The 23935-nt window shown below is 40.5% G+C and overlaps 1 protein-coding gene across 2 annotated transcripts in view; it reads left to right on the forward strand.

Annotated features, from left to right (window-relative positions):
- Tbca (tubulin folding cofactor A) overlaps positions 1–23287 on the forward strand; it is a 51923-nt gene extending 28636 nt beyond the window's left edge. Inside the window, exons 1-4 of one of the 2 annotated variants that reach the window (XM_031359879.1) lie at positions 3419–3495; positions 11922–12027; positions 17013–17099; positions 23032–23287. In XM_031359879.1, coding sequence (XP_031215739.1) covers positions 3434–3495; positions 11922–12027; positions 17013–17099; positions 23032–23112 — 336 coding nt within the window. In that variant the 5' untranslated portion in view covers positions 3419–3433 and the 3' untranslated portion in view covers positions 23113–23287. Of the gene's footprint in view, positions 1–3418; positions 3496–11921; positions 12028–17012; positions 17100–23031 lie in introns of those variants that run through there. The other variant, XM_031359880.1, reaches the window with a different exon arrangement.
- Positions 23288–23935: the final 648 nt, after the last annotated feature.

A 23935-nucleotide genomic window follows, 5' to 3' on the forward strand; every position in this document is an offset into this window, starting at 1 on the left:
TGGGACAAGAAACACTTGGAGGAGCCAGGCGGTGGTGGCGCACGCCTTTGATCCCAGCACTTGGGAGGCAGAGGCAGAGGATTTCTGAGTTCGAGGCCAGCCTGGTCTACAGAGTGAGTTCCAGGACAGCCAGGGCTATACAGTGAAGCCCTGTTTCCAGAAAGAAAGAAAAAAAAAGAAAGAAAGAAACACTTGGAGGATTTCACAATCTGGAAATCACCAATTTTAGAGTAGTTAAAAAGATTCAACTCTTGAATTTTTAGATCAGGTTTAGTAGCCGTTATGAGAAAAAAAAGTGTGTGTGTGTGTGTGTGTGTGTGTGTGTGTGTATGAGAGACAGAGACAGAGAGACAGAGACTGCCTTGTGTGTCCATGGAGTCCAGAAGGCATGGGATCCCTTGAAACAGAAACTACAGGTGGCTGTGATTGGATGCTGTTGGTGCCAGGAATAGAACTCACGCTCCCTGGAAGAGCAGGAAGTGCTCTTTATCACTGACTCATTAACCTCACTGAAGTCTCAAAACCTAAAGGGACAATTTAGAGAATTCATGAACTATTGTTTCTTATTGCTGTTTTTGAGTTACTAATTCTACTATTTGTAGTTTTGAAACAGTTATATCGATTTTAGATTTTGCATCCATCATTTTAGCTGTTTACAAAATGTCTTGTCTAACTTACTTATTAAAATTAATTAAAGCATATATTCTACTTCAGCAGTTAATAGAACTTGAACCATCTCCAGTTTAATTGATTAATTAATGAGTACTGGAAGAAATAAGGTAACAAATGCCATCAAATTAAGCATTCATTTTCTTTCATTTAGGCTACACAGGAACAATGCATTGCTTCCATTCTTTAGAGCTGAGTAGCTGCTGTCAAGAACAGGACAAGTTGTCTGCACTGTCCTCTTGTAGTGTTTCATTTTTAAGACATTAAAATTATTACTTTACTGAATTATTTTACTGTTGTAACAGGTAAAAGACATTAGAGATTTATAAATCACTTCATTTACTCTGAATATGATAGTTTGGTGGATATAGAATGTACTCATACTGCAATCCTGATTTCACATTTTCCAGCCACATGGCCTTACCTTAGCTACTTCTCTTTCAAGTGAAAACAAATCAATCCCTGCTTACCTCCAAGGGATTATGAGTACACTTGGTAAACACCTGTGGAGGCACGGACTCTGCTAGATGCTGGTGTCAGGCACATCACCAGTCCTCAAGGGCATATGCTTTCCAGAGCAGTAGACAAAATATGAACACTGTGTTAATGGGGTGCACAGGTCATGAAGATCCATAGGATCCACTGTCATCTTGGGCTAGTGAGAGGAGCATGTAAGTTAGATTTCAGAGATGGGGAGAGGGGCTGAAGAACAAGAATTAAGTGTTCCAATGAGAACAACCACCCCAGTCCTTTCTTATTTTGTCTGTCTGTGTAATGTACTTTCAAGTTTCAAGAATATAGGATACTATTGAAAATTCTTTAATAATCTCAAAATCTTTCTTAAATTGTTATATTTAATTAATTTTATATGTATATAAGTGTATGTACATGGCAGAGGACAGCTTGGGTAGATGGGGATAGTTCTTTTTCCACCATGTGCGTTCCAGAGATTGAACTCAGATTTAGATTGTTAAACTTTGCAGTAAGCATCTTTACCTGCTGAACCATCTCATCATCTCTCAAAATCTTTTTATTTATTTGTGTGCTTATTGTGGTGATGGAGATTGAACCCTGGCTTCATGCATGCAAGGCAAAGACCCTATTATTGAGCTATCTTCACCAATCCTGACCCTGAAATTTTGAAAATCATTTAAAGATTGGGAAAAATAGAATGTCTCACTTGGAGTTCTTTAATGACCATAAAAAGAATTAATAGAGAATGACTCCAAATTTTAACTACATACACTTTATAGATGGTGCACACTAAATCAGAAGATTCTGAAGTCTTGCCCAGTACATTGACATCATAGTTATAAACTGGTGGGTATGATTTCCTGGTGTTTCCTGTGTAGCACCATTAGGCAACCTAGCTCCATGAAACTCCATCAGCGCTAATTCTGGTTGCCTTGTCTTCCCTCTTCTGACATCTTAATGTTTGACACTCAACAGAAGTAAAAATGAAAATGTGATTGAGTTAAAAGAATATTTATTATGGAGTTTACCCTCCAATAACCACCAAGATTATTAAAAATGAGTGTTTAATATTTTCAATAAAGTTTTTGAATTATAAAATACAGTCTTCCACAGGTTTACATAGATACTTCTTGATATAATAGGAAAGAAAACTGAGTTGTGTAATTTGATCTTTACTTTCTTTGTTCACATTTACTTAAAATGGCAAGATAAAAAGATGAGATCTCTCAGTTCTGAGTGCTTTTTGTTTTGGACTGAAGTGTTCCAGAATTAGAGGTATAGCCCCTAAGTGGTGTGTTGCAAAAGCCTTCAAAGTGACAGCTGGCCCCTCCTTCCAGCCCCAGTCCACAGCAGTGGTAAGATGCCCCTGCAGAAACTGTCAAAATGACATCTCCTTAGCCTACTGCCATCACAGGAGCTGTCCATAGTGGTGACACTTTCTCTCCTGCCTCAGCCTACAGCTTTCAGGAAACACCACTGCAGGAGCTGTCCCACCGGGGCTGTACAGTGTAGCAGGCAGCACCTCCTCTCCAGCTTCCCTAAGCAGCTCCACAGAGACGGCATCTCAGCAAAAGCTATCTGCAACCAGTAGGGACTTCCCTAACCTATGGCTTGATGCAGGGAAAGGGAGGTGGGGAAAAAAGCCATCTATTCTGGAACAAGAAAACCTACCAATCCCTGAGTCTCCCTCAAAAATCCACCAATCCCTGAGCTCACCAAGCTCAGGACTTGAAATCCCACCAGTCCTCAATCTGGAAATCTCTGCCCTGAGAAGCTCCACCCCCCCCAAGAAATCCTATATAAGCACTGTCCTTTATACAATTCCCTGCTGTTGGCTCCCGAGAGCAGAGGGCAGCCATCCCTGAATTCGTCCCTTCACACCCTGGATCCTCCAATAAATCTTTCTCAAAGTTTTCTGCCTGGTGTGACTCTTCTTATCAGTTCCACAACTCAGCTAGGGATACCCTCCTCTGGGGGTTGCAAGGCAGCTGCTGAGTGGCTTCCTCTCAGAGCTGTGTGGTTCCTGGACTTGCTAGTCCCAGGACATCTTTCTATCCGAGCAAAAACAAGAGTATGATCTTTGTCCTGTGAAGTAACTGAATAGTGTGTCAGTACAGATGTTGTTAGCTCAAGTGACAAGAAGACCAAAGTTTACATGGCTTAAGATGTAAAGATTATTATCTTATAATAAATCTGCAGTTAGAGTTCTTGGAAAGACTTCAGTGACATCAACAAGGACTAGAATTACCTGATACTCCAGAATGGCCTGTCCTTTAAAATCAATTTTCTTATGACCCCTCAGACCTTCTGGTACATATCACACAGGACAGATCCATTCTATCAACACAGAGGGTGAGGACACTATGATTGACTTAATGTGAGAGACATAACTTCCTGGGGATCATAACCAAGATTGGTTTCTCTTATGGAGAAACGAAGGCATAGCTTCTAAGGAGCTAGCAGCACTAGTCATAATTGAGCACATTGAAACATAGGTTTGTTGTATGTTCAAAAGTTTGAGAATCATATTAAAAGTTTCTCTGTAGTGGCAGTATCTATTTATGCCATGTTTTGTAGGATGCATATCATAACTGTCTCATTGTAAAGAGCTGTTGCACTTCACCAAACAGCTGAGGTTGGTTTATGGCAGTGGAGATGATAAGAGACTGTAGGCCTAGGGAGAGAAGTGCTTTCCTTGCAAACATGAGGACTTGAGTTCAAACCCCAGAAACTACAAAGAAATGCCAAGTTCTTGTAATCTGAGGACATGGAGAAAGGTGGATCCTTGATATACACTGACTAGCCTAACTAGTGAATTCCATGGGCCAGTGAGAAGCCCTGTCTCTAGAAACAAGGTGGATGGCTTCAGAGGAACAACACCCAAGGTTGTGCTATGTCCTCTGAGTATACTCACACATGCTATGCACACAGATACACAGAATTATACAGAATAGTCTGTACAGTGGTTAGAAACATAACTAAAGTTCTAGTATTTAAATGTAATACAGTATCAAAATATTTGTCCTTATTAGGACCTCAGTACGTTTTTTTTTCTTTCATGTCTCACAGTAGAAATCTGAAAAGTATTGTTTCTTCAGAAAAAGGAGAGCCTGTCAGCAGCTCTGTCAGTGGAAAAAGAACTGTGTCAGGAAATAGTCATACTAGAGGTTTCAAATCTAAGACCCGCACACAGGAAATTGGCTACCTAGGCTTGAAACTTTTACAAAATACTTTTAAATATCATTATACTTTAGGTTTCATTAGCTGACCAGGATTCATTCTTGCCAACACCTATGTCATGATTTTTATGAGAGAGATTTGGTAAATATCTGTCTTAGTTAGGGTTTTACTGCTGTGAACAGACACGAGGACCAAGGCAACTCTTAAATGGACAACATTTAATTGGAGCTGGTGTACAGGTTCAGAGTGTCAGTCCATTATCAAGGTGGGAGCATGGCAGCATCCAGGCAAGCATGGTACAGGAGGAGCTAAGAGTTCTACATCTCATTTGAAGGCTGCTAGGAGAACACTGGTTCCCTTGTGGTTAGGAGGAGTATCTCATTGCTACCCCCCACAGTGATCCACTTCCTCCAACAAGGCCACACCTACTCCAAGGTCACACCTTCTAATAGTGCCTGTCCCTGGGCCAAGCATATTCAAACCACCACAATATCCTTGGTCTTTAAGCAGACCTTGAAGACACAAAACAAATGAAGCTGAAGATGAGTCCATGGGTCATATTGCTTTAAATGTGGTTATTACAGGATTATATTTCCCTCCATATAGAGTGTCTGTTGCCCAAGGGATCTTCCTTGTAAACCTAGGTTAAATGGAGTCTTCTTCATTAGTGTTTCCTGTTACACCGTGATTGTTTCAGATGATCATAGAATTTATGAGTGTGTCACGGAAAGAAAACACATGTTTTCTGTCTTCCTTGTTACTTATTTTCTCTGTTCTTTAAGACTCATTTTTATGTATGTATGCCTGCATGTGCAGCTGGTTCTGAGGAAACCTGAAGGGGATGTTAGATCTTCTGAACAGAGCTTGAATTACCAGTCAGTGTGGGTGCTGGAATTGAACTCGCATCCTCTGGAAGATCAGGAAGTACTCTTGACCACTGACCCATCTCTTGGCCTCCAATTTTCTTTGTTCTTAGAATTGAGACCATTCTTTTTATGATGTATCTCTAGGGCTCACACTAAGGTTCTCATTTAGAATGGTTGTCTTCTTGGCCTACAGAACAATCTTGTTGACTTCCCCTCAGCACCCTCTACGCTCTCTAACATAAAAGCACCCCACACATGCTAGCTTTCATTAGAGCATTGTATTGACCATAACTTTTTGTTCTTGTAGCTTCTTTTCTAGATTTTAATTTTCAGTGTGCTACAGTATATTTTCATTATTTAAGATTTTTGAGAATTTCCTACTTGTACAGTATATTCTTAAATTTCTTAGAATGGAGTTTTAGATGATTTTTGATTGTATGTGTGTGTGTGTGTGTGTGTGTGTATGAACAGTTCACTTGCTTTTTAACCTCATTCATAGGTTACCTGCCTGACTCACTGAATTAAGATCTTAATGCATGCTCCTTCACATCCCTGGATACCTCAGTTTCAATTGCAGTCCTACTGTATCACCCATCTCCCTTCACTCCCTTTTCTCTGTGACTCCTCCCACAATCTGCCATCCTCTGTGCTGTGTCTGTCATCATTTCACCCCACTAGAAAGTGCCAAAGGTCAAAGTTTTGTACTTTTATTCACAGTTGTGTCCTTGGTATCTGAGGTCACGACTAGCATACAGTAGCTTCTCAATAAGTAATTGCTAAATGACTTAATGAATTTTCCTTCACCTTTTATTATAGTTATAAATTTAGGTTATGTCATTTCTCTAAGAATGTTGAAGGGATTAATTGATTGTCCTCTAATAGCTATTGTTATTAATTTGAAATATAATGTCAATATGGGTGTTCCTTCCTTTGTAGGTGACCCATTTCTTTTCCTTTTGAAAGCTTTAGTTTTCTTAGAGCTCAGGAATTGGATTTCTTTCTTTCTTTCTTTTTAAAGAGAGAGCTTACTAGGTAACCCTACCTGGCCTGAAACTCAGAGATCTGCCTCTGTTCTTAAAGTGATGAGGTGCTGGGATTAAAGGTGTGCATCATCATACCCACCTTGAAACAACAGCAACCACTACTACTACTACTACTACTACTACTACTACTACTACTATTTCTTCCTCTTCCTTCCTTCTTGTTCTTCTTGTTCTTTCTCTTCCTCCTCCTCCTTTTTTCCCTTCTCTCTCTCTCTCTCTCTCTCTCTCTCTCTCTCTCTCTCTCTCCTCTCTCTCTCTCTCTCTTTTGAGATAGGATCTCACTATGTAGCTCTGGGTATCCTGGAACTCACTATGTAAACACGCTGCCCTTGAGCTCATAAAGACCCGTCTTACCTCTGCCTCCAAGTACTGGGATTAATGGTATGAGCTATCACGCCCAGCAGCTTGGAAATTCTTAATGGCCATAAATGAGGAATTGTTTATCTTTGAGCTTATTTGTCACTTATGAAGCCCTTTCTGTTAAGATTGCTGGATTTCCTGTGCTTTTATTTTGTGTGTGTGTGCATGTTCACAGGTGTACATGCACATGGAAGCTGAAAGTCAGCCTTGGCTAGCTCTCAGGAGTTGTCAACACTGTATGTTGAGAGGGTCTCTCACTGGAACCAAAACCTGGAAAGTAGGCTAGGATGGCTAGCAATCAAGCTCCAGGAGTCTGTCTGTTACCATACCAGGCTTTTTAAAGTGAAAGCTAGAGATCAGACTCACTTAATCCTTCAGCTTATGTGGAAATTGCTTTGCCAACTGAGCCATCTTCCCAGCTCTTTCTGCCCTCACCCCTACTCCCTGTACTATTTTCAATTCATTCTGGTTATACAGTGCACCCCTTAAACTTAGCTTTGTGTGTGTGTGTTCTATTTTCCTTTTTTTTTTAACAGTCTTTTTTAGTGTAAGCTTTCACTAAAGTTTTTACTGTTTAAACGGTGAAATCTGATATATTGTCTTTAAAGGAACTTATTAAATGGTGTACTAAAACAGGCATAGATTGATTTAACATTTGGATTTTGTGACTAATAATGAGTAATAAGTTTATCACATTAGTAAGGAAAAAAAAGTAACTGTTCGTTGATTAGAAAGACCTAATCCAATTTTACCTTGTGCACCCCACGTTTCTAATATTTTATAATAAGAAAATGTTGCATGCCTGTGTTAACTTTTGTTGTTGTGACTAAATGCCTGAGGTGGATACCTAAAGAAGGAAGGCTTTCTTCTGGCTCATAGTTTCAGGTCCTGGTCAGATGGTTTCATTGGTTCGGAGCCTGTGATGGCAGGATGACATGGTAGAAGGGTGTATTGGGACAGCTGCTTATCTATAACAGTCAGGAGGCATCCAAAACCCTGGAACTTTTATCAGTCTGTCCGACTTTAAAGCCAGAGTCCTCTGAATGCTCAAAGTCAGTACACACCCCCTGCACCATAGCTGCAGTGAGCTCTTGAGTGTCACTCTCCTAGGTGGTCCTGCACCTGTACTCTCTTAAGACAGTCTTCCAAATACGGTTACTCCTTCCTTGATTGAGCTTCGAGTGGGTGGGACCCAACCCATCCTGAAATGCCCTGGCAGTCTTTTCTGTTGTCCTGTTGTGGAGTCCTGTCTTTTGTGTAGGGCTCATCTCTCTAGCTGTCCTACCTTCCTTTGCTCCAGCTTTTGTGCCAGACTGCAACTGTTCAATACCCTGTGCTCTACTTTTAATCTCAGTTCTCAATATAAACCTAATACTACCCTGCATGTACTTACTTCATCAGGTAATTAGACATCACCCTTGGCTCATTCTCCCTTCCCACAAGGTCTGAAGTCCCACACAAAATGGAACAGATTGTTTGCCACAGTGTGACATGAATGGCTCCAGTCTGGTTTGTTAGATTTCAGAGTGTAAAGAGACAGAAAGCAGAAAGAGATCAGAGTCCAACAGATGAGTCTGTTTATTTTAAACAGTGAAGGTCAGACACTTTCCCTTAGGAATGGAGGTTTTGCAGGGGGGAAAGCTGTCTGGGACCCTTTATAGGGACAGGTGAGGGGCTTGGAAATAAGGAATTTGGTGCAGTTGTAAGGCTCTGTCGTCTCTTCTTGGAATTGTTTGCTTAGGCAAGACAGACTATTTTGGGAGACAGGCTCTCCCAGCAAACATTCCTTTCTGGGCTGTGGCTGACAGTTGAACAGGGTCACTTGTAATCTCGTAGGAATCCTTTCTGTTCTTGCAGTCCAGGGCCTGGATCACAGTTTCTGATAGAATCCTTGTTCCCAGCTGAAATCTCCTCTAAGTCTGGTCTTCACTGTACATGTACCTGTTGGTATCCTGGCTGCAAGCTCTTGGTAGAATCACCCAGTAAGATCTACTAGACAGCACTTGAAGCTTCTGCAAACTTCCCACACATTCTGCCCACAGTGAGTATAGAAGCTTCTGAGCCACATTGCTAGGCAGCCACAGTGGCTGTTTGTCTCTGTCTCTGTCTCTGTCTCTCTCTGTATTTGTCTGTCTGTCTGTGTGCATGCACATGTGTCTGAATGTGTGGAACCAAGTCTTATCTTCAAAATGATCTACTATAACGATCTAATTCCATCATTTTCCTAAGGTGCCATCAGATTATAGCTCCACGGATAGATAAAAACCTCATAATCTATCCCTTCCTCAACCTCCCTGAACCGGCAGCCAGACCTTTAACACACATACTTTTTAGGGGATACATTTCAATTTAGAATGAAATGGGCACATGGTGTATGGGTAGGAATTTCTTTGTACTATTACATATGATGTGATAATGACCTCAATACCCAGGATTTAATACCTCATAAGCTGTTAGGTTTGTCCTGTATAATGCTTTGTAGCCACTAACAGCTGTATTTTCAGCATCATGTAACTTGTCATTCATTTATTGATACTGTTAAGTGGAACTGTTTCTGTTGTGTTTACTTTGTGTATACCAGAATTATAGGTTCTCCCTAGGTGGGTGATTTTCCCCTTTTTTTCTAGGGCAGTAGTTTTTCTATCCAATAACTTTTTCCTGAGCATTTGTATGTCACATGTGGCAAATAGGTAGGTGTATCTAATTTTGTTGGGGCTGTTCCTGCCATTCCACATAGACAAACATAATGGGGTGACAGGGATTTGAGTCAAATATTGCAGGGGGAAACGTTGTATACCTCCCTGAGAAGTTAGCAGTGTGCTTTCATTTCTCCATTACTGTCTCTCACTTTTGTTTACTCTAGAATCACTTCATTTGTTTCTATACTATGAAAATGTTAAAAGACAAATATATTCATGCTCTTTAGGCTCATTTCTTAAACATTCAGGTTACAGTGAGCAACCGTGACGTAAGTCTAACACATTCATAGTTCTTAACCTCATTTGGCTCTGGCCAAAGGTTGCCACCCTGATTATATCTTTGAATTACAGGATTTTATGGCATGTTCTGATCTCCAGTAGCCTATCCAACTCACTATGGTTTGAATCTGAGATGTCTCTCAAAGACTCATGCTTTTTGGAGGTTTTGTTGCCGTCCTACAATCTCTGGCTTAGTCAACAGATTATTCCCTTGATGAATTTGTAATATGATGACACTTTTGAGAAGTTAGGCCATGTTGAGAGGGAGGGGTAGATCACTGGGGCATGCCCTGGCAAAATAAACCTTGTCTTTGGCCACTTTCTGCCTCTACTTTCTGACTACCATGAGTTAAACAATTCTACCCCATCATGTTTTGCCTTACTTATCACAGGCTAGAAACAGTGAATGTGGACTCAGACCATGAACCAAAGTAGACTCCTTTAAATTGTTTCTCTTTCATAACTGACATGGAGATGGGAGGACAGACTACTGATCACTGACTACTTTTTTAGAGGAGTTTAGCAAACAGAAATATTTGGAAACACTCTGCCTTGTTTGTAATGTACTGGATTCTGAATACAAATGAATAATAGTAATTACATGATGATAATTAAAACAGCAACAGTGATGATATACAAGATGCACAGCATGCAAGTCCAAAACTCGCAGAAGCTAAGCTTAAGACCTGTGTTAAGTTAGTTGCTTTTCTATTGCTTTGTAGACACTGTGACCAAGGCAACTTACAGAAGAAGAAGTTTATTGGGACTCAAGAGTTTCAGAGTCCATGGCCATCATAGAATGTGATAGCATACATGGTGATAGAGTAGTAGCTGAGAGCTTAAGTCCTGATCCACAAGCTCCAGACACAGAGCTACCTGGGAATGGTGTGGACTTTGGAAACCTCAAAGCCTAACCCCAGTAACAAACACCCTCCAACAAGGCCACATCTCCTAGTCCTTCCCAAACAGTTCCACCAATGGATGAACAAGCATTCAAAGATAATGAGCCTATGGGGGACATTCTCATTTAAACCTTCACAGCCTGTGTGTTTGGAAAATAGAAGTATATATGAAGTGGGCCAGTTCATAACATGACTCATTGGAAAGAGCAGTTTGTGCTTAGCTCCAGCTAAGCAGTGAGAGTGCTCCCTCCTGTTTCCTTCTGAGGCAGCAGAGAAAAACTAGAAATCCAGACTTAACTCAGCTTCCTCTTGCAGTGCTAGCCCTCAAACCTAGGGCCTCACTCTTGCTAAGCAAGAATTGTACACCTAGTAGAATCCCAGCTTTTAAATGTATACATAAACTTCTCTGTTCCAGTACTTCCTTTTTTTTAAAAAAAAAAAAAATGTTTAAAAGGACCTTTTAAGACAATTATTTGTAGTGATTTTGTGGTACTTATATTTAAGAATTATAATCTTAATGGGTAAAGATTTCATTTTCAGAGGTTTAGACCATTATCATCTTAGCAGGAAGCATGGCAGCATGGCAGCACCCAGGAAGTTGAAGGGCTAGAGGAGCTGAGAAGCTCTACATCTTGTACCAAAGGCAAATAGGAGAAGTCTGGCTCCCACATGGTTAGGAGGAGGGTCTTGAATCCCATGCCCACAGTGGTACACTTCCTCAAACAAGGCCACGCCTCCAAATAGTGCCACTCTCTGGGCCAAGAATATTCAAACTACCGCACATAAATCAATTTTAAAAAGCAACACAGAAGTGTTAGCTCTTTTATATTACATTCTTCTTAATGTATGAGCAGAGGCAGCCACCCTCCCTCTTGTGCCTTTCCCAGTAAATCTCATGTGTTATAACTCAGAAAGGTATTCTGGTACTTGGAAGCCAAGGAATACCACAAAGTCACACCACACAATAAACCTCACACAAGAGATGTATTGGGAGGGAAAAACCAGGAAACTCTGGGAGCAGGGCCTGGCTTTGAAGCTCCTTAAGGGCAGGGTCTTGCCACTAGTGCTCCTCAGGTTAAAGGTCTGGCCACTTGGCTTCAGTAGCAGCTGGGGGGGTCAAGCCTGTCTGCCTTAGTAGCCTAGGGCTTGGAGCCTGGCAGCTGGAGATCTCCAGAGGTGGGGCTTACAGTGGGAATCTCTACCATTTGACTGAGATTGGTGTGACTGTGGTATTCCTTGGCTCCCCTCAAAGCTGTAAAACACACTTTACCCCAGTAGAGGACTTGGAGCACATGCCTATACTTACATTTGTGGCTAAAAGTAGCTGCCTCCATCTTGCCTACCCATATTAATTAGTATTTTAACTGTGCTTTGTATTTACATAGTTTCTTTGTTATCCTTTAGAGAAAAAAAACCTAAATCTCTGAAACATTTTTGGTTTGTTTATAGATTGGTCAAAGAAAAAGTGATGTATGAAAAAGAAGCAAAGCAGCAAGAAGAAAAGATTGAAAAAATGAAGGCTGAAGATGGTGAAAACTACGCCATTAAGAAGCAGGTAAATCTGACACTGAGAAGTGGAGTAACTCAGAGATAGCGCTGTACACTGTGAGAACTGCATTTAGAAGTAAGGAAATGGCTGTGGTGAGGCACGTCTGTAATCTTGGCAAGCTGAGATTCAGAAAGCTGAGGCAGGAGGATTGCTGCAAGTTAGAAGCCAGCCTATGGACTAGGGAAGCCCTGTCACTCAAACACAGAGAAACCCCAGCAAAATAGAAATAAAGCTCAACAAAGGTAGGACACTAGCACAGGTGAAGTGACCACAGCAGGTCATAGTGCTTACGTGTTAGCGTCTGTGGTGGTTCTCAACCAGAAACTACAGCTTCTTTAGTTCTAAGTACTGAATATAAAATTAGCTGGTATAGTAAGTGCAATTACATGCTTAAATTTAGAAATAACTTCCCAAACTGATGTGAAGAGCACTAAAATAAAATATATGTTGTATTTCTTCTCATAATAGGTAGAAGATTGAAGGAGACCAGATGTTCATCACTAGTGAAGGGATAATGAAAGTGTGCTGTATGCACACTGGAATAGAACGCATTGTCAGTTAAGATGGATTCATGAAATCTCCAGAAAACGATGGGCCTGGCTGGCTGAAATAAGTTAGTTTGCATAAGTCCTGAGGAGTGGGACCCTTTACTCTTGAGTTGCTAGTGCTATAGTTGTTCCTGGATGTTCTTATTCTTCAGTGGCTGCAGGAGTTGTCCGTGTAGCTTTTGGTGATTTCTGCTTCCTCACTTGGTCTTGATAGAAGTGTGTGGACTTTTTCTTTAAAGCTACCTTTTGTTGACTTTTCTCTGTATTTTTCCTAGTAAGTTTATCAACTGGTAACTTCATTTCCTTTGATTGTTTTGAGTTCACTCCTTGGCTTTTTTCTGTTTGTTCATTGTTTTGATGGGGCAGGGGGTGCTATTTGCTTGGTTTTGTTTCTTTTAACAGGGACTATGTATATAGGCCTGGCTGTCCTAGAATTCCCTAATTAGACCAGTCTGGCCTCCTGCCTCTGCCTGGAAGTGCTGCTACTTACGTGCTGGTTCTTTTCCTATAGTTTTGAGGTGAGAACACGTACTCTTGCTGATGTCAACATTCAGTGTTGTGGATTTCCCTCTCCCCATTAGTTTGGGTCTGGCTACATTTTTGGCCTCAGCCTCCCAAGTGTGAGGACTAAATATGTGTGCCACCACTGCAGTTAGATGATGTGCTGAGTGTGACTGTGGGTTTAGATTTCTTGTGTTTTCTCTGCAGTTTGGTCTAGGATGTGCTCTGCTGCAGTGTTGTCACAGGGCTGAAATATATATGCATTATCTTTCTTTTGTAATGTCCTATGTCCTGGCTAATAGCTGTCTGTGCTAGTGTCTAGTTCTTTCCTATCTTTGCTCATTTTGTCTAGTATTTCTATAAATTGTTGAATGTAAGTGTGGAAATTCCCATCTGTTTATGTGCACTTATCTGTTTATTCAGTTCATACAGAGTCATGTTAACCTGACGTGCTTATAATAAATAGTATGATAATGTGACACCCATTTATCCCTGACAGCATTTCTTAATCTGCAGCAGTCAATGTTGCAGGACTCTCCACTGTACAGTATTAATGTCGTCACTGTTGCTATTGTTATGTGCTAGTGTTGGCACATCTTTTTCTATCCTTTTATTTTCTGTTTCTTTACATCTGAAGTGACCTTCTTATAGAGAGCATATGGTCAGGTACGGTTAGTCTACCGTGCTTTACATGGTATATTTGCACCGTTTACATCTCATGACACTTACTGGTATATCAGAGTGTACACTCCTCCTCCTTTTTTCCCTCCTCAGTGGGTTCAGAAATAGACAAACACAAGTCAAATGGATCTCTAGCTCACCACTTGAGTATGTTAACATCTTGTCACCATTTCAAAGAGAAGACTTGTTAATGTTGCAGTAATTTCTAGAGTTCCATCTGACAAACGAGTATGACTATCTTTGGCTTTAGAGACAGCTGACATTATTCTACAGGTTGTTTCAGATCATAGGTCTCGACCAACACTGGTTATAAGCTCTGTCTCACTAAAGAAGCTGAAAACTTTATCATAATCAGTTACCAGCCTAATATTGCCACATTATTTCACAGAATTCTTCCTGTGACAAAGTCTTCTTATCAATTGGAATGTTTCTTTTTCAGTTTTTATGTTTGAGTATAAAAGAAATTGATCAACTTCTAGGTTCTACAGTCTATAGATTGTTATAAGCTAGTAAGCCTTGCTTAGTCTTCCCCAGTTCCATTTCACCAGACTAAATACCCGAAAAACGTACAACTTATTTTAAAGTGAATTTCACATCAGTGGGAATAGCACTCCATGGTTTCCCTAGGGTTCCTTATGTGTCCCAGTTACTACACATTGGACTGAGCACAGGGTCCCCAATGAAGGAGCTAGAGAAAGGACCCAAGGAGCTGAAGGGTTTGCAGCCCCATAAGAGGAACAACAATATGAACTAACTAGTACCCCTAGAGCTCCCAGAGACGAAACCACCAACCAAAGAGTACACATGGTGGGACCCATGGCTCCAGCTGTGTATGTAGCAGAGGATGGCCAAATTGGTCATCAATGGGAGGAGAGGCCCTTGGTCCTGTGAAGATTCTGTGCCCCAGTGTAGGGGAATGCCAGGGCAGTAGATGGTGGGTTGGTAAGCAGGGGGAGAGGGGAGGGAATAGGAGGTATTTCAGAGGGGAAGCCAGGGAAGGGGAGAACATTTGAAATGTAAATAAAGAAAATATCTAATTAAAAAAAAAAAAAAAGAGCCGGGCGGTGGTGGCGCACGCCTTTAATCCCAGCACTTGGGAGGCAGAGGCAGGCGGATTTCTGAGTTCGAGGCCAGCCTGGTCTCCAGAGTGAGTTCCAGGACAGCCAGGGCTATACAGAGAAACCCTGTCTCGAAAAAAAAAAAAAAAAGAAAACCAGCTTTCTTTAATGGACTTAAACTTGCTATGTTGGCCACAGCTCAGGGCAGGTCCCAGTGTTCGGGCTCCCTTTTCAGGATAGTTGGCCAACACAAATTGAACTCCATGGTTTTTTAAGTGGCCTTTCTGTTTTTGTTTTTTTGTTTTTTGTTTTTTTTAAAGAACATGAGCTTAGCTGGTATCGATTTGGGAAAGGCCTGGGAGGACTTGAGGAACAAGATTGAATATAATAGTATACTGCAGAAACTCCCAGAGGATTAATTAATATATCTATCACATCCCTGGCAGACATAATTCATTGCTATAAGGAAAAGTATTCATCTTGCAAATTTGATGCATGTATAGTTTATGGTATCAGATAGATAGATAGATAGATAGATAGATAGATAGATAGATAGATAGATAGATAGATAGATAGATATGGCAGATGTTCAGTGCAGCCTACTGTAGGTTAAATCTTCAGCTGTAGACCTGTGCCTATGGCAGATGAATGTAGAGGAAACTTAGTGACTAATCAGGGTGGAATACAAGAGAATGGACTTTTGCCATGTTGAAGTCAAGAGCTCCATCCTGCTAAATTAACAGATGATCTTGCTCTGTTACTAGTAGAGATAATAACAAGTTATGATGGGTGCTACTGCTTAAAGTTCATTGCAGTAACATTAAAGCTTGGCAAACAGTTGTAAACATTTTGACTTGTCATGAATTTGACCTAAGTCTTTATATTCATCTTCTTTAATTCCACTAAGCGGTTCTTCAGTAGTTTTTTCCACAGGAGGGGAATTCTGAAATGTTCTGGTGCCAGTTTTCCACACATACTCAAAAGGAGACATACAAAAATGGCTTAGTGCCACTACTTAGATGTTGTTTTCCTGAAAGTAAAGTCATGCTCCCATGCTTGAGATTTTAACCTGTGCCTTGTTAATAAAAGAGTTCTAAGTTCAGCCATGCTTTCTGACCCAAGAAAATAGATATGAACAGAGAATCTGAAGTTGTAGTGCTTCTGTTACAATGTGAGCTATGACACACTGTCAAAAAAAAGCAAGAAAATACTGGGTTCAACTAAAGTTTCCATTATAATTCATCATTATTGCTATTAAATTGTATGTATTTTTTTTCTCTGAGCTAGGAAATCTTGGTTAATTTTGTACCCATTTCTCTGAAAGCCTTTTATTATCATGCTATCTGTCTGTCTCTGAGAATAATTATGGAAATAAATTCAGTTCAACATCTTGACTGACCAGTAACTGCGCTCCCTAGTTTTCTTTTGTGTTTTTATATATAATATAACTTTGAATGGTAGATTTTACATGCAAAAATATCTCTTAGAGTAAAAGTGTCCCTGTGGTTAGTTCTTGAGTGTTTATCTAGTAAGAATAGGCAAGAAGTTGGGATTCAGAAGGTGCTGCATTGGTAATTTGGTTCACACTGCTTGGGGAGAATAATCTCTCTCCTCAAATGAAGCACAAGGATAAGTAATAACTTTTTATGCATGATAAGCAACAAAATATGAACCTGCTGGTCTTTGCTTTTTATGTTTCTTTACCTCTGTCTTTCAGTGAGTCCCTCCTGCAGTGTGCACACGATGTGATCAATAACTCAATAACTTCTCTCATGCAGTAATTATCTCCCTGTGATATTATCTGAACACTGTTTTCCTTTATTACCCAAAGATGCAGGAGATATTTATATGACCAGCTGATCCCATTTTAGATAAAGGTGCTTTGTGACAGCAGGAGAACCATTTACTTTAAATAGCCTTTCAAAATAAGAGCTGAATGAAAAGCTTTGCCAGTTAATTGCCACTTACCATGAGAAGGTGATTGCCAAAAAGGAAGAAGGGTGCAAAACTTTTATGAAGTTCTGCTTAGAACTTGTACTTTGCAAAATTACAGTCTGATAAACCCAATTTAAATTAGAACATTGAATCATTTAACATAATCATACTTTCCATTTCCTCTAAATCATTAGTTATATACCAATATGTAAAATAAATATACATTAGTTCTGTCATCTGACATGTCTCCCAAATGTTCTCATTATAGGCAGAGATCCTGCAAGAGTCCCGGATGATGATTCCAGATTGCCAGCGTCGGTTAGAGGCTGCATATACTGATCTTCAGCAGATATTAGTAAGTAAAGATTTCTCTGTCTTATATTTAAAATTATTTTCAACCTAATATATGGAAACCCAAAAGTTTCAATATTTAACACTACAGGTACTTGAAGAGATGCCTTTGCTTGTGTGTATCTTACTTTCTTCTCTTATTGTATAATAAAATACTCTTGGCTGGAAAGCTGCCTAAGAAGGGATGGCTGGTTTAGCTCAGAGTTCCAGGTTAGTGTATTATAGCAGAAGTCACAGGAACTTGGGAGAACTGGTTACACACATCTGTAACAAGGAGCAGATGAGTGAATGCATGTATGCTTGTCTCTGCTAAGGGCATGGTCCAGCTCACACCTAAGATGGATAGTCCCACATCAGTCAACATAATCAGAGTAATCTGTGTTGACAAACTCAGAGACCAACACTTCTCTGTACAGCCCTCACTCGTGTGTCTGCCTGACCTCCTAGGTATCAAGCTGACAATCAGTATTAACCGTAATCTCTGCTGTACCAGCATACTTTTAAATATTTGAAGAGTTTAACTTATGTTTGAGTTATGACTCCACTAAAAGTACTTTTCTACCATGTTTATTCTACTGATTTAAATAAATATTTGAGCCAAAATAGCAGGTATACATGGTACCAGTTTTGAGCAGCAGTATATTTGGGGTGTGTGTGTATGTACATATACTTTTTTTGACAAAAAACAGTGAGCCAACTGTTGAAAATTTGGTTCAATCCAGTGTCTCAGATTCCTTTGGCTCTTGTTGAAAAGAGCTGGAATTTTAGATTCAAAGCTGTAAACTTGAGAGAAAGGGAAGCCAAAGGTAAAGGAGGCAGAGCTCTCAGGAGGCCTAAGGTGGCACTGCTGTCCTTACTGCTAAAGCATACAGCGCCCAGCTGACTTATGAGTGGATGGAAGGACAAGTAAAAGCCATCTTGTTTCTTTTTAATAGTTAAATAGATGTACAGTGTGATTGTCTTAGCTCCACTCTCTGTAAGAACGTACTTGGCTTAAATTGCAGGTTGCAGCCATCACTGCAGGGAAGGCAGGCTGCAGGGTTACATCACGTATACAGTGAAGACCAGAAAGCTGTGAGCTGGTGTTCCCAGTAGGTCTACACTCTGTCCGCTTGACAACTAAAGCCAACCATCACAACCCTACTTCCTGTGTATTTGACACACAAACACATCACTGTAAGCGGTACCCTTCTCTACCCTTTGTCCCCTAAGTCTCACATTCATCTCCTAATGTAGAATACAGGCCACCTTTAGAAGTCCTTATTGTCTTTAAATTTTCCAATATTTTAAAAGTCTGGAATCTTGTAACTGAGTTGCTATAAAATCAAAAACAAGTTGTATATTTTCAGCATAAAACAGTACAGAGTAAACATTCCTGTTTCAAAAAGGAAGAATTGGGCATAACAAGAATTAAACAAATGAAACTCCATCAGAGAAAACATCAAATCCTACAGCTCTTTGTCCTGCATCTGAGGCTTGTAATGAAATTGGCCGAGATCCAAAGGCATAGGCCGCCCACACTGCTCAGCCCTACCTCCTACAGCACACAGCTTCTGTCAGCTCCACACCTGCAGCACTCCTCGGAGGACACACCATGGTTCTGGCTTCGCCTTCCTACTGGAGTTCCACTGTGGCTAAAGTTTCACCTTTATAGATTAGCCTCTCAGGGCCTCTTAGCACAGGGACTGCCTCCCTGCCACACTGTGCCTGGCTTCAGCTGCCCTCAGTAAACCCCTCACCTGTACGTCTTTCATAACTTCAAAACAGAAAACACATGGATAGAAGCCAAGTTCTGTTGGCATCTCAAGATACAGCCTTTCCCCTTTGGATCACAGCTGTGTCTGCTTCTGTGGCTGACCTTGAAGACACACTTTCCTTTGTAGTTGCTTTCCAGGAGCAGGGAATGTCTCAGGCTTTCTTCCTGTGAGTGAATTTTCATCTTCTCAAGATGGAACCTCTGAGTGGTGTGGTTTCCACTTCATTCTCTCATGCAGCACGGGAGGCTTCTCTTGCCTTCTGCAGACATATCTGTACATTGTCTTTAAGTTCACCTTCCCTCAGGATCTCAGAATAGTAGCAGAATGAATCCAGACTCTGGCCAGAATGTCACAGCTATAACCCCAGCCCAGGTCCTAAGAGCCCTTGTTCCCTCTGTAGCTGTTTTCTGGCCTCCACGTCACATACCGTTTCTCCACATTCTTGTCCTCCACACCCCACTAGATCATCAATTAGCCTCTGCTTCCAGCATTTAATGGAGTTTCTAAACCATCTACCAAACAGGTCCACATTCTTCCCACAAAACAGCTACAGTGGCCTCAAAACCACCTGGTCGGGTTTGTCACAGCAAGTGCCCTACCTCTTGGTACTGTTGCCTGCCTTAGTTTTGTTTCTTGTTGCTGTGATAAAATACTGAATAAAAGCAACCAACTTAAGAGACAAAGAACTTATTTGGCTCATAATTCCAGGTTACATCCTATGGTGGTAACAGGACTTGAAGCAGCTAGTCAACATTCTGTCCTTATTCAAGATCGTAGAGGTGTTCTGAGGCGATTCCAGGTTATATCAAGTCTGCAGTCAGTACCAGCCATCACACAGATGGGGGTGGTGACACATACCTATAGTTCCAGTGCTCAGGAATCAGAGGCAGGTGGGTCTCTGTGAGTTCAAGGACAACATAGAGAGTCCCTGTCTCAAAAATAAGCCATCCGAACTATCCTGGTTTCATGTCTGTTGCTGTGATTAAAAACAAACAAACAACCCTAACAGAAACTGAATCCCACCAGGTGAGCATAATACCACTATCATAATTTTTGAGGCAATTTGAAGCAAGTATTAAATACTGTCCAGGTTCATACCCAGAACTCTCAGAGAATGACCATGAACCACATTAGTCAGATGCTTATAAAGGTGGAACCTATAAGGTCATGCACCACTGAAGTGATTTTTCAATGGGGCATTTCTGCCTTAGTTTTTCTCATTTAGCTCCCAAGTGAACAACACAGATGTCAGAATTTATTAACAAGCTACAAATCTAAACTGGGGAGGTTCTGAGACTGTTATAACCTGGCTAGCCTATTAATAACTATAAATGCCCCATTGCTGGCCAGCCAGTTCTTAGTGTGTTTCATGTATGTCCTCAATGTAAGCTCTTTGGGCCATGTGTCATGATCCATCCTTCCTCCTGACCACCTCCTCCTCTACCTCTTTCCTTCTTGTGGTCCCTACCTGAGACCCCCTACTCAATCTCAAATCTCCTTTCTGTCTCTCATGCCCAGTCACAGCTTGTACTCTTTTATTGTCCAATCAGAGATTACTGGGGAACATTCTTTACATCACATTGGTCAATACAATGCACATGTCCAAGCTGCAAGCTGATCTTGGGCACAGAATTCAGCATCTGATATACAGCGCATAAGACCAACCCTAACAATAACGAACTTTTATGCCTTTATCCAACTAGGGGCAAGCATACATCCTGACATACCTCCTGCCTACATGTGATCCAGCACATCCTATGCAGTTGAGGCAACCAACCTTGTTTACAGAAATAAAAACACATGGCTTGTTACCTTACATGAACAATAGCCCCCAGCATTCCAGGAAGTTTGGACAAGCGGGGCTTATAGGTTAGAAGCATTTTGTTTAGTAGACCTCTTCAGCACAGTGATTTAAAACTTAAAACATAACTTTAGCCTTTACAAAGCAACTTCAGGAAGAAAGGGTTTAATTTTATTGATGATTCCAGATTATAGTTTATTATGGGGAAGTCAAGTTACTGGAACTTGAAGCAACTGGTAATGTCATATCCAGTTAATAGTAGAGGGAAATAGATACACACAAGGTCACTTGCTTATGCTTAGTTTCTCCACCCTCCTATAATTCAGGACTCCTGACCTAGAGAATAGTGTTGCCCCCAGTGTGCTGGGTCTTGCCTCTCATACCCAATGTGCTGTTAGGGATAAGCTGGGTATCATACTATCATATCATCATTGGAGGCGTGAGCCACCCGATGTGGGTACTAGGAATTGACCTCTGTTCCTTTGGAAGAGCAACAAGTGCTTTTAATCCACTCAGGCATCTCTCCAGGCCCCATAATGAACTTCTTAAAGGTAGGATGCTAATTTTATCTAAAAGAGAAACTGGTTTTTATTTATTAGAAGATAAAGTAAAAAAGAAGCAGCAGATCTCTTGAGTCAAGGCTGTCCTGCTCTACAGAGTGAGCTCCAGGGCAGCTAAGGAGAGATCCTGTCTCAAGAAAGAGGCCGGAGTTGGGGGGGAGTGACGAGCCACTGTTAAAATGCTATATAGAAACTCCATTTATATGTCTTAACAATTTCAATGCTTTTTTTTTCTCCTTAGGGATGTAATAGCTGATAAGATAAAATAATACAAATTGTTTAAAAATAATATGTTTGCATAGTTGTACTTGAGGTTAAATTAAACTGTCCCCTCTTCTCAGAAACTTACATTTACTGAAAGAAAAATGTTTAAGGTACATTGTGAGGGTTAAGAAATTGCTACCAGTCATCTGAATTCAGTGTTTTGCATTATTGCTTCTGTTGAATATACACATTATTTCTCTATATCTCTATCATAACTGTCAGCATCTTCTGTTGTCTGTGACTTCATTTAAAACTCAAGGGCTGGACTGATGAACCCAGGTTCAGTCCCCACACCATGTGGCAACTCACAACAAACTATACCTTCAGTTTCAGAGGATCAAACACACCTTGCCTCCCCTGGCCTGCATGGGCAGCTGGTATGCATGTGGCACACAGATACTTCAGGCAAAATACCCATACACATAAAAATAAAAATAATTTTAAAAAAAAGACTCCATTTTGTGAAAACATAGGCATTCTCTAATTAGTTGGTTGTTATTATGTTTTAGTGAGAGTTTCCTATATATTAATGTGTACAAAAACTTAATTTTTAAATATCAGAAAATTAAGGGAGGCTGGAGAGATGGCTCAGCAGTTAAGAGCACTGACTGCTCTTCCAGACAGAGGTCCTGAGTTCAAATCCCAGTAACCACATGGTGGCTCACAACCATCTGTAATGGGATCCAATACCCTCTTCTGGTGTGTGTAAAGAAAGTGACAGTGTACTCACATACATTAAAAAAAGTATTTTAAAAATTTAACAGAAAATTAAAGATGTTAATATTTTGTTTAATGTCATATGATATACTCATAAATAAGCAGGCAGTCCATTTTCTAATCTGATTGTATGTAATTTGGGTGACATCAGTGACAACCTTTGGCATTGGGAGCAATTGGAGTGTCATTTTACGATGGATGATTAGCAAGTCCTTGTTTTTTACTTTTTTTTTTTTTTTTTTTTTTTTTTTTTTTTTTTTTTTTTTTTTTTTTTTTAATTTATTATACATAAGTACACTGTAGCTGTGAAGAGGGCATCAGATCTCATTACGGGTGGTTGTGAGCCACCATGTGGTTGCTGGAATTTGAACTCAGGACCTTCAGAAAAGCAGTCAGTGCTCTTAACTGCTGAGCCATCTCTTCAGCCCCTGTTTTTTACTTTTAATACACTATAAATCTTTTTTGTATGATGATATTGGACAAATAAAAATGATCTTTTCATAGTTCTTGGCTTTATTGTAGAAGAGAGAGACACACGGGGGAGGAGGAGAGAGGGAGCAAGAGGTGAGAGTAAAGGCAAGGAAAGGGCAAGAAGTTAAGAGCAAGAATGATTTTTTTTATTTGTGATTTTTTTTTTTAATTATTTAACGCTAATAATTGTAGACAACTGTGTTCTTAATTATAACCTCTTATGGCTTCCTTTCCCAGGAACAAAGGGACTTAGAAATCCTAGAATCCTTTTCTCTAATTCTCAAGTTACTTACTAGTCTATAATATAAGCAGCAAAGTATTGAAATTCCTGAAAGACAAACTTAATTTTGCTATTTTTCATTTCAGGAAAGTGAAAAAGACTTGGAAGAAGCTGAGGAGTACAAAGAAGCCCGTGTAGTGCTGGATTCTGTGAAGCTAGAAGCCTGACATTTTTCTGTACAGGATTTTTTTTTTGCATTAAATTCTGGGGTCCATTCTACAATTCGTTATTTTCAGCCACTGCTGTGTTTAATAATATGAAAACGTGGTTCTTTTTATGCAGTTGCATATATTTTTCTTTGCATAACTTAATGTGTCAAATAAATGAGTTCAACTAATAAAATTGTTTGCTTTATACTTTACCAAATTTTCAGTTGGCCACTTAGTTAAATGTCATTAAATCAGGTGGTTTTGAAGTTTATCTGAAGTGTAAATACTTCATAGCCGCAGGTTGGGTTTAAAACTAGAGCGCATCAGCTGGGAGCACTCAGGGGAGGCTCCACCTGTGCAGCTGTGGGAAGCCTGATCTGCTGGGCAAAGACCCCATCCCACCCTCACCCCCTCCCCATGCTCTGTAAGTGAGCCCAATGAACTCCTTGTCTCCCCAGATTGAACTTCTATGGGACCATGCCTGGGTTGTTGTTGGGCCCTTCAGATGAGGGCAGACCTTGTGTTCCCCCTGGGAAGGAATGCTAGCAACATGATGGCATACCTAGACATGCACGCATTCTCTTTAGTTCCTGTCCACTTTTGGTTTTGTACTAGTGATGGAGCTAGGGCCTCAAGCATGGTAGGCAAATGTGCTCCTACCAAGCTGTATCTCCAACTGGATTTTATTTTATTTTTTTTACCTTTTCTTCTGAGATAGCGTCTTGTTATGTTGCTCAGGTTGCCATGAGCTCAGTGTAGTGCACAGAGGCCTCGAACCTAAAATATCTACCTGCCTCAGTGTCCTGAGTAGCCAGGGTTACAGACCATCAGTACCAGATAC

The sequence above is a fragment of the Mastomys coucha genome, unplaced genomic scaffold (genome assembly GCF_008632895.1).
Source record: "Mastomys coucha isolate ucsf_1 unplaced genomic scaffold, UCSF_Mcou_1 pScaffold8, whole genome shotgun sequence".
NCBI classification, from domain to species: domain Eukaryota; kingdom Metazoa; phylum Chordata; class Mammalia; order Rodentia; family Muridae; genus Mastomys; species Mastomys coucha.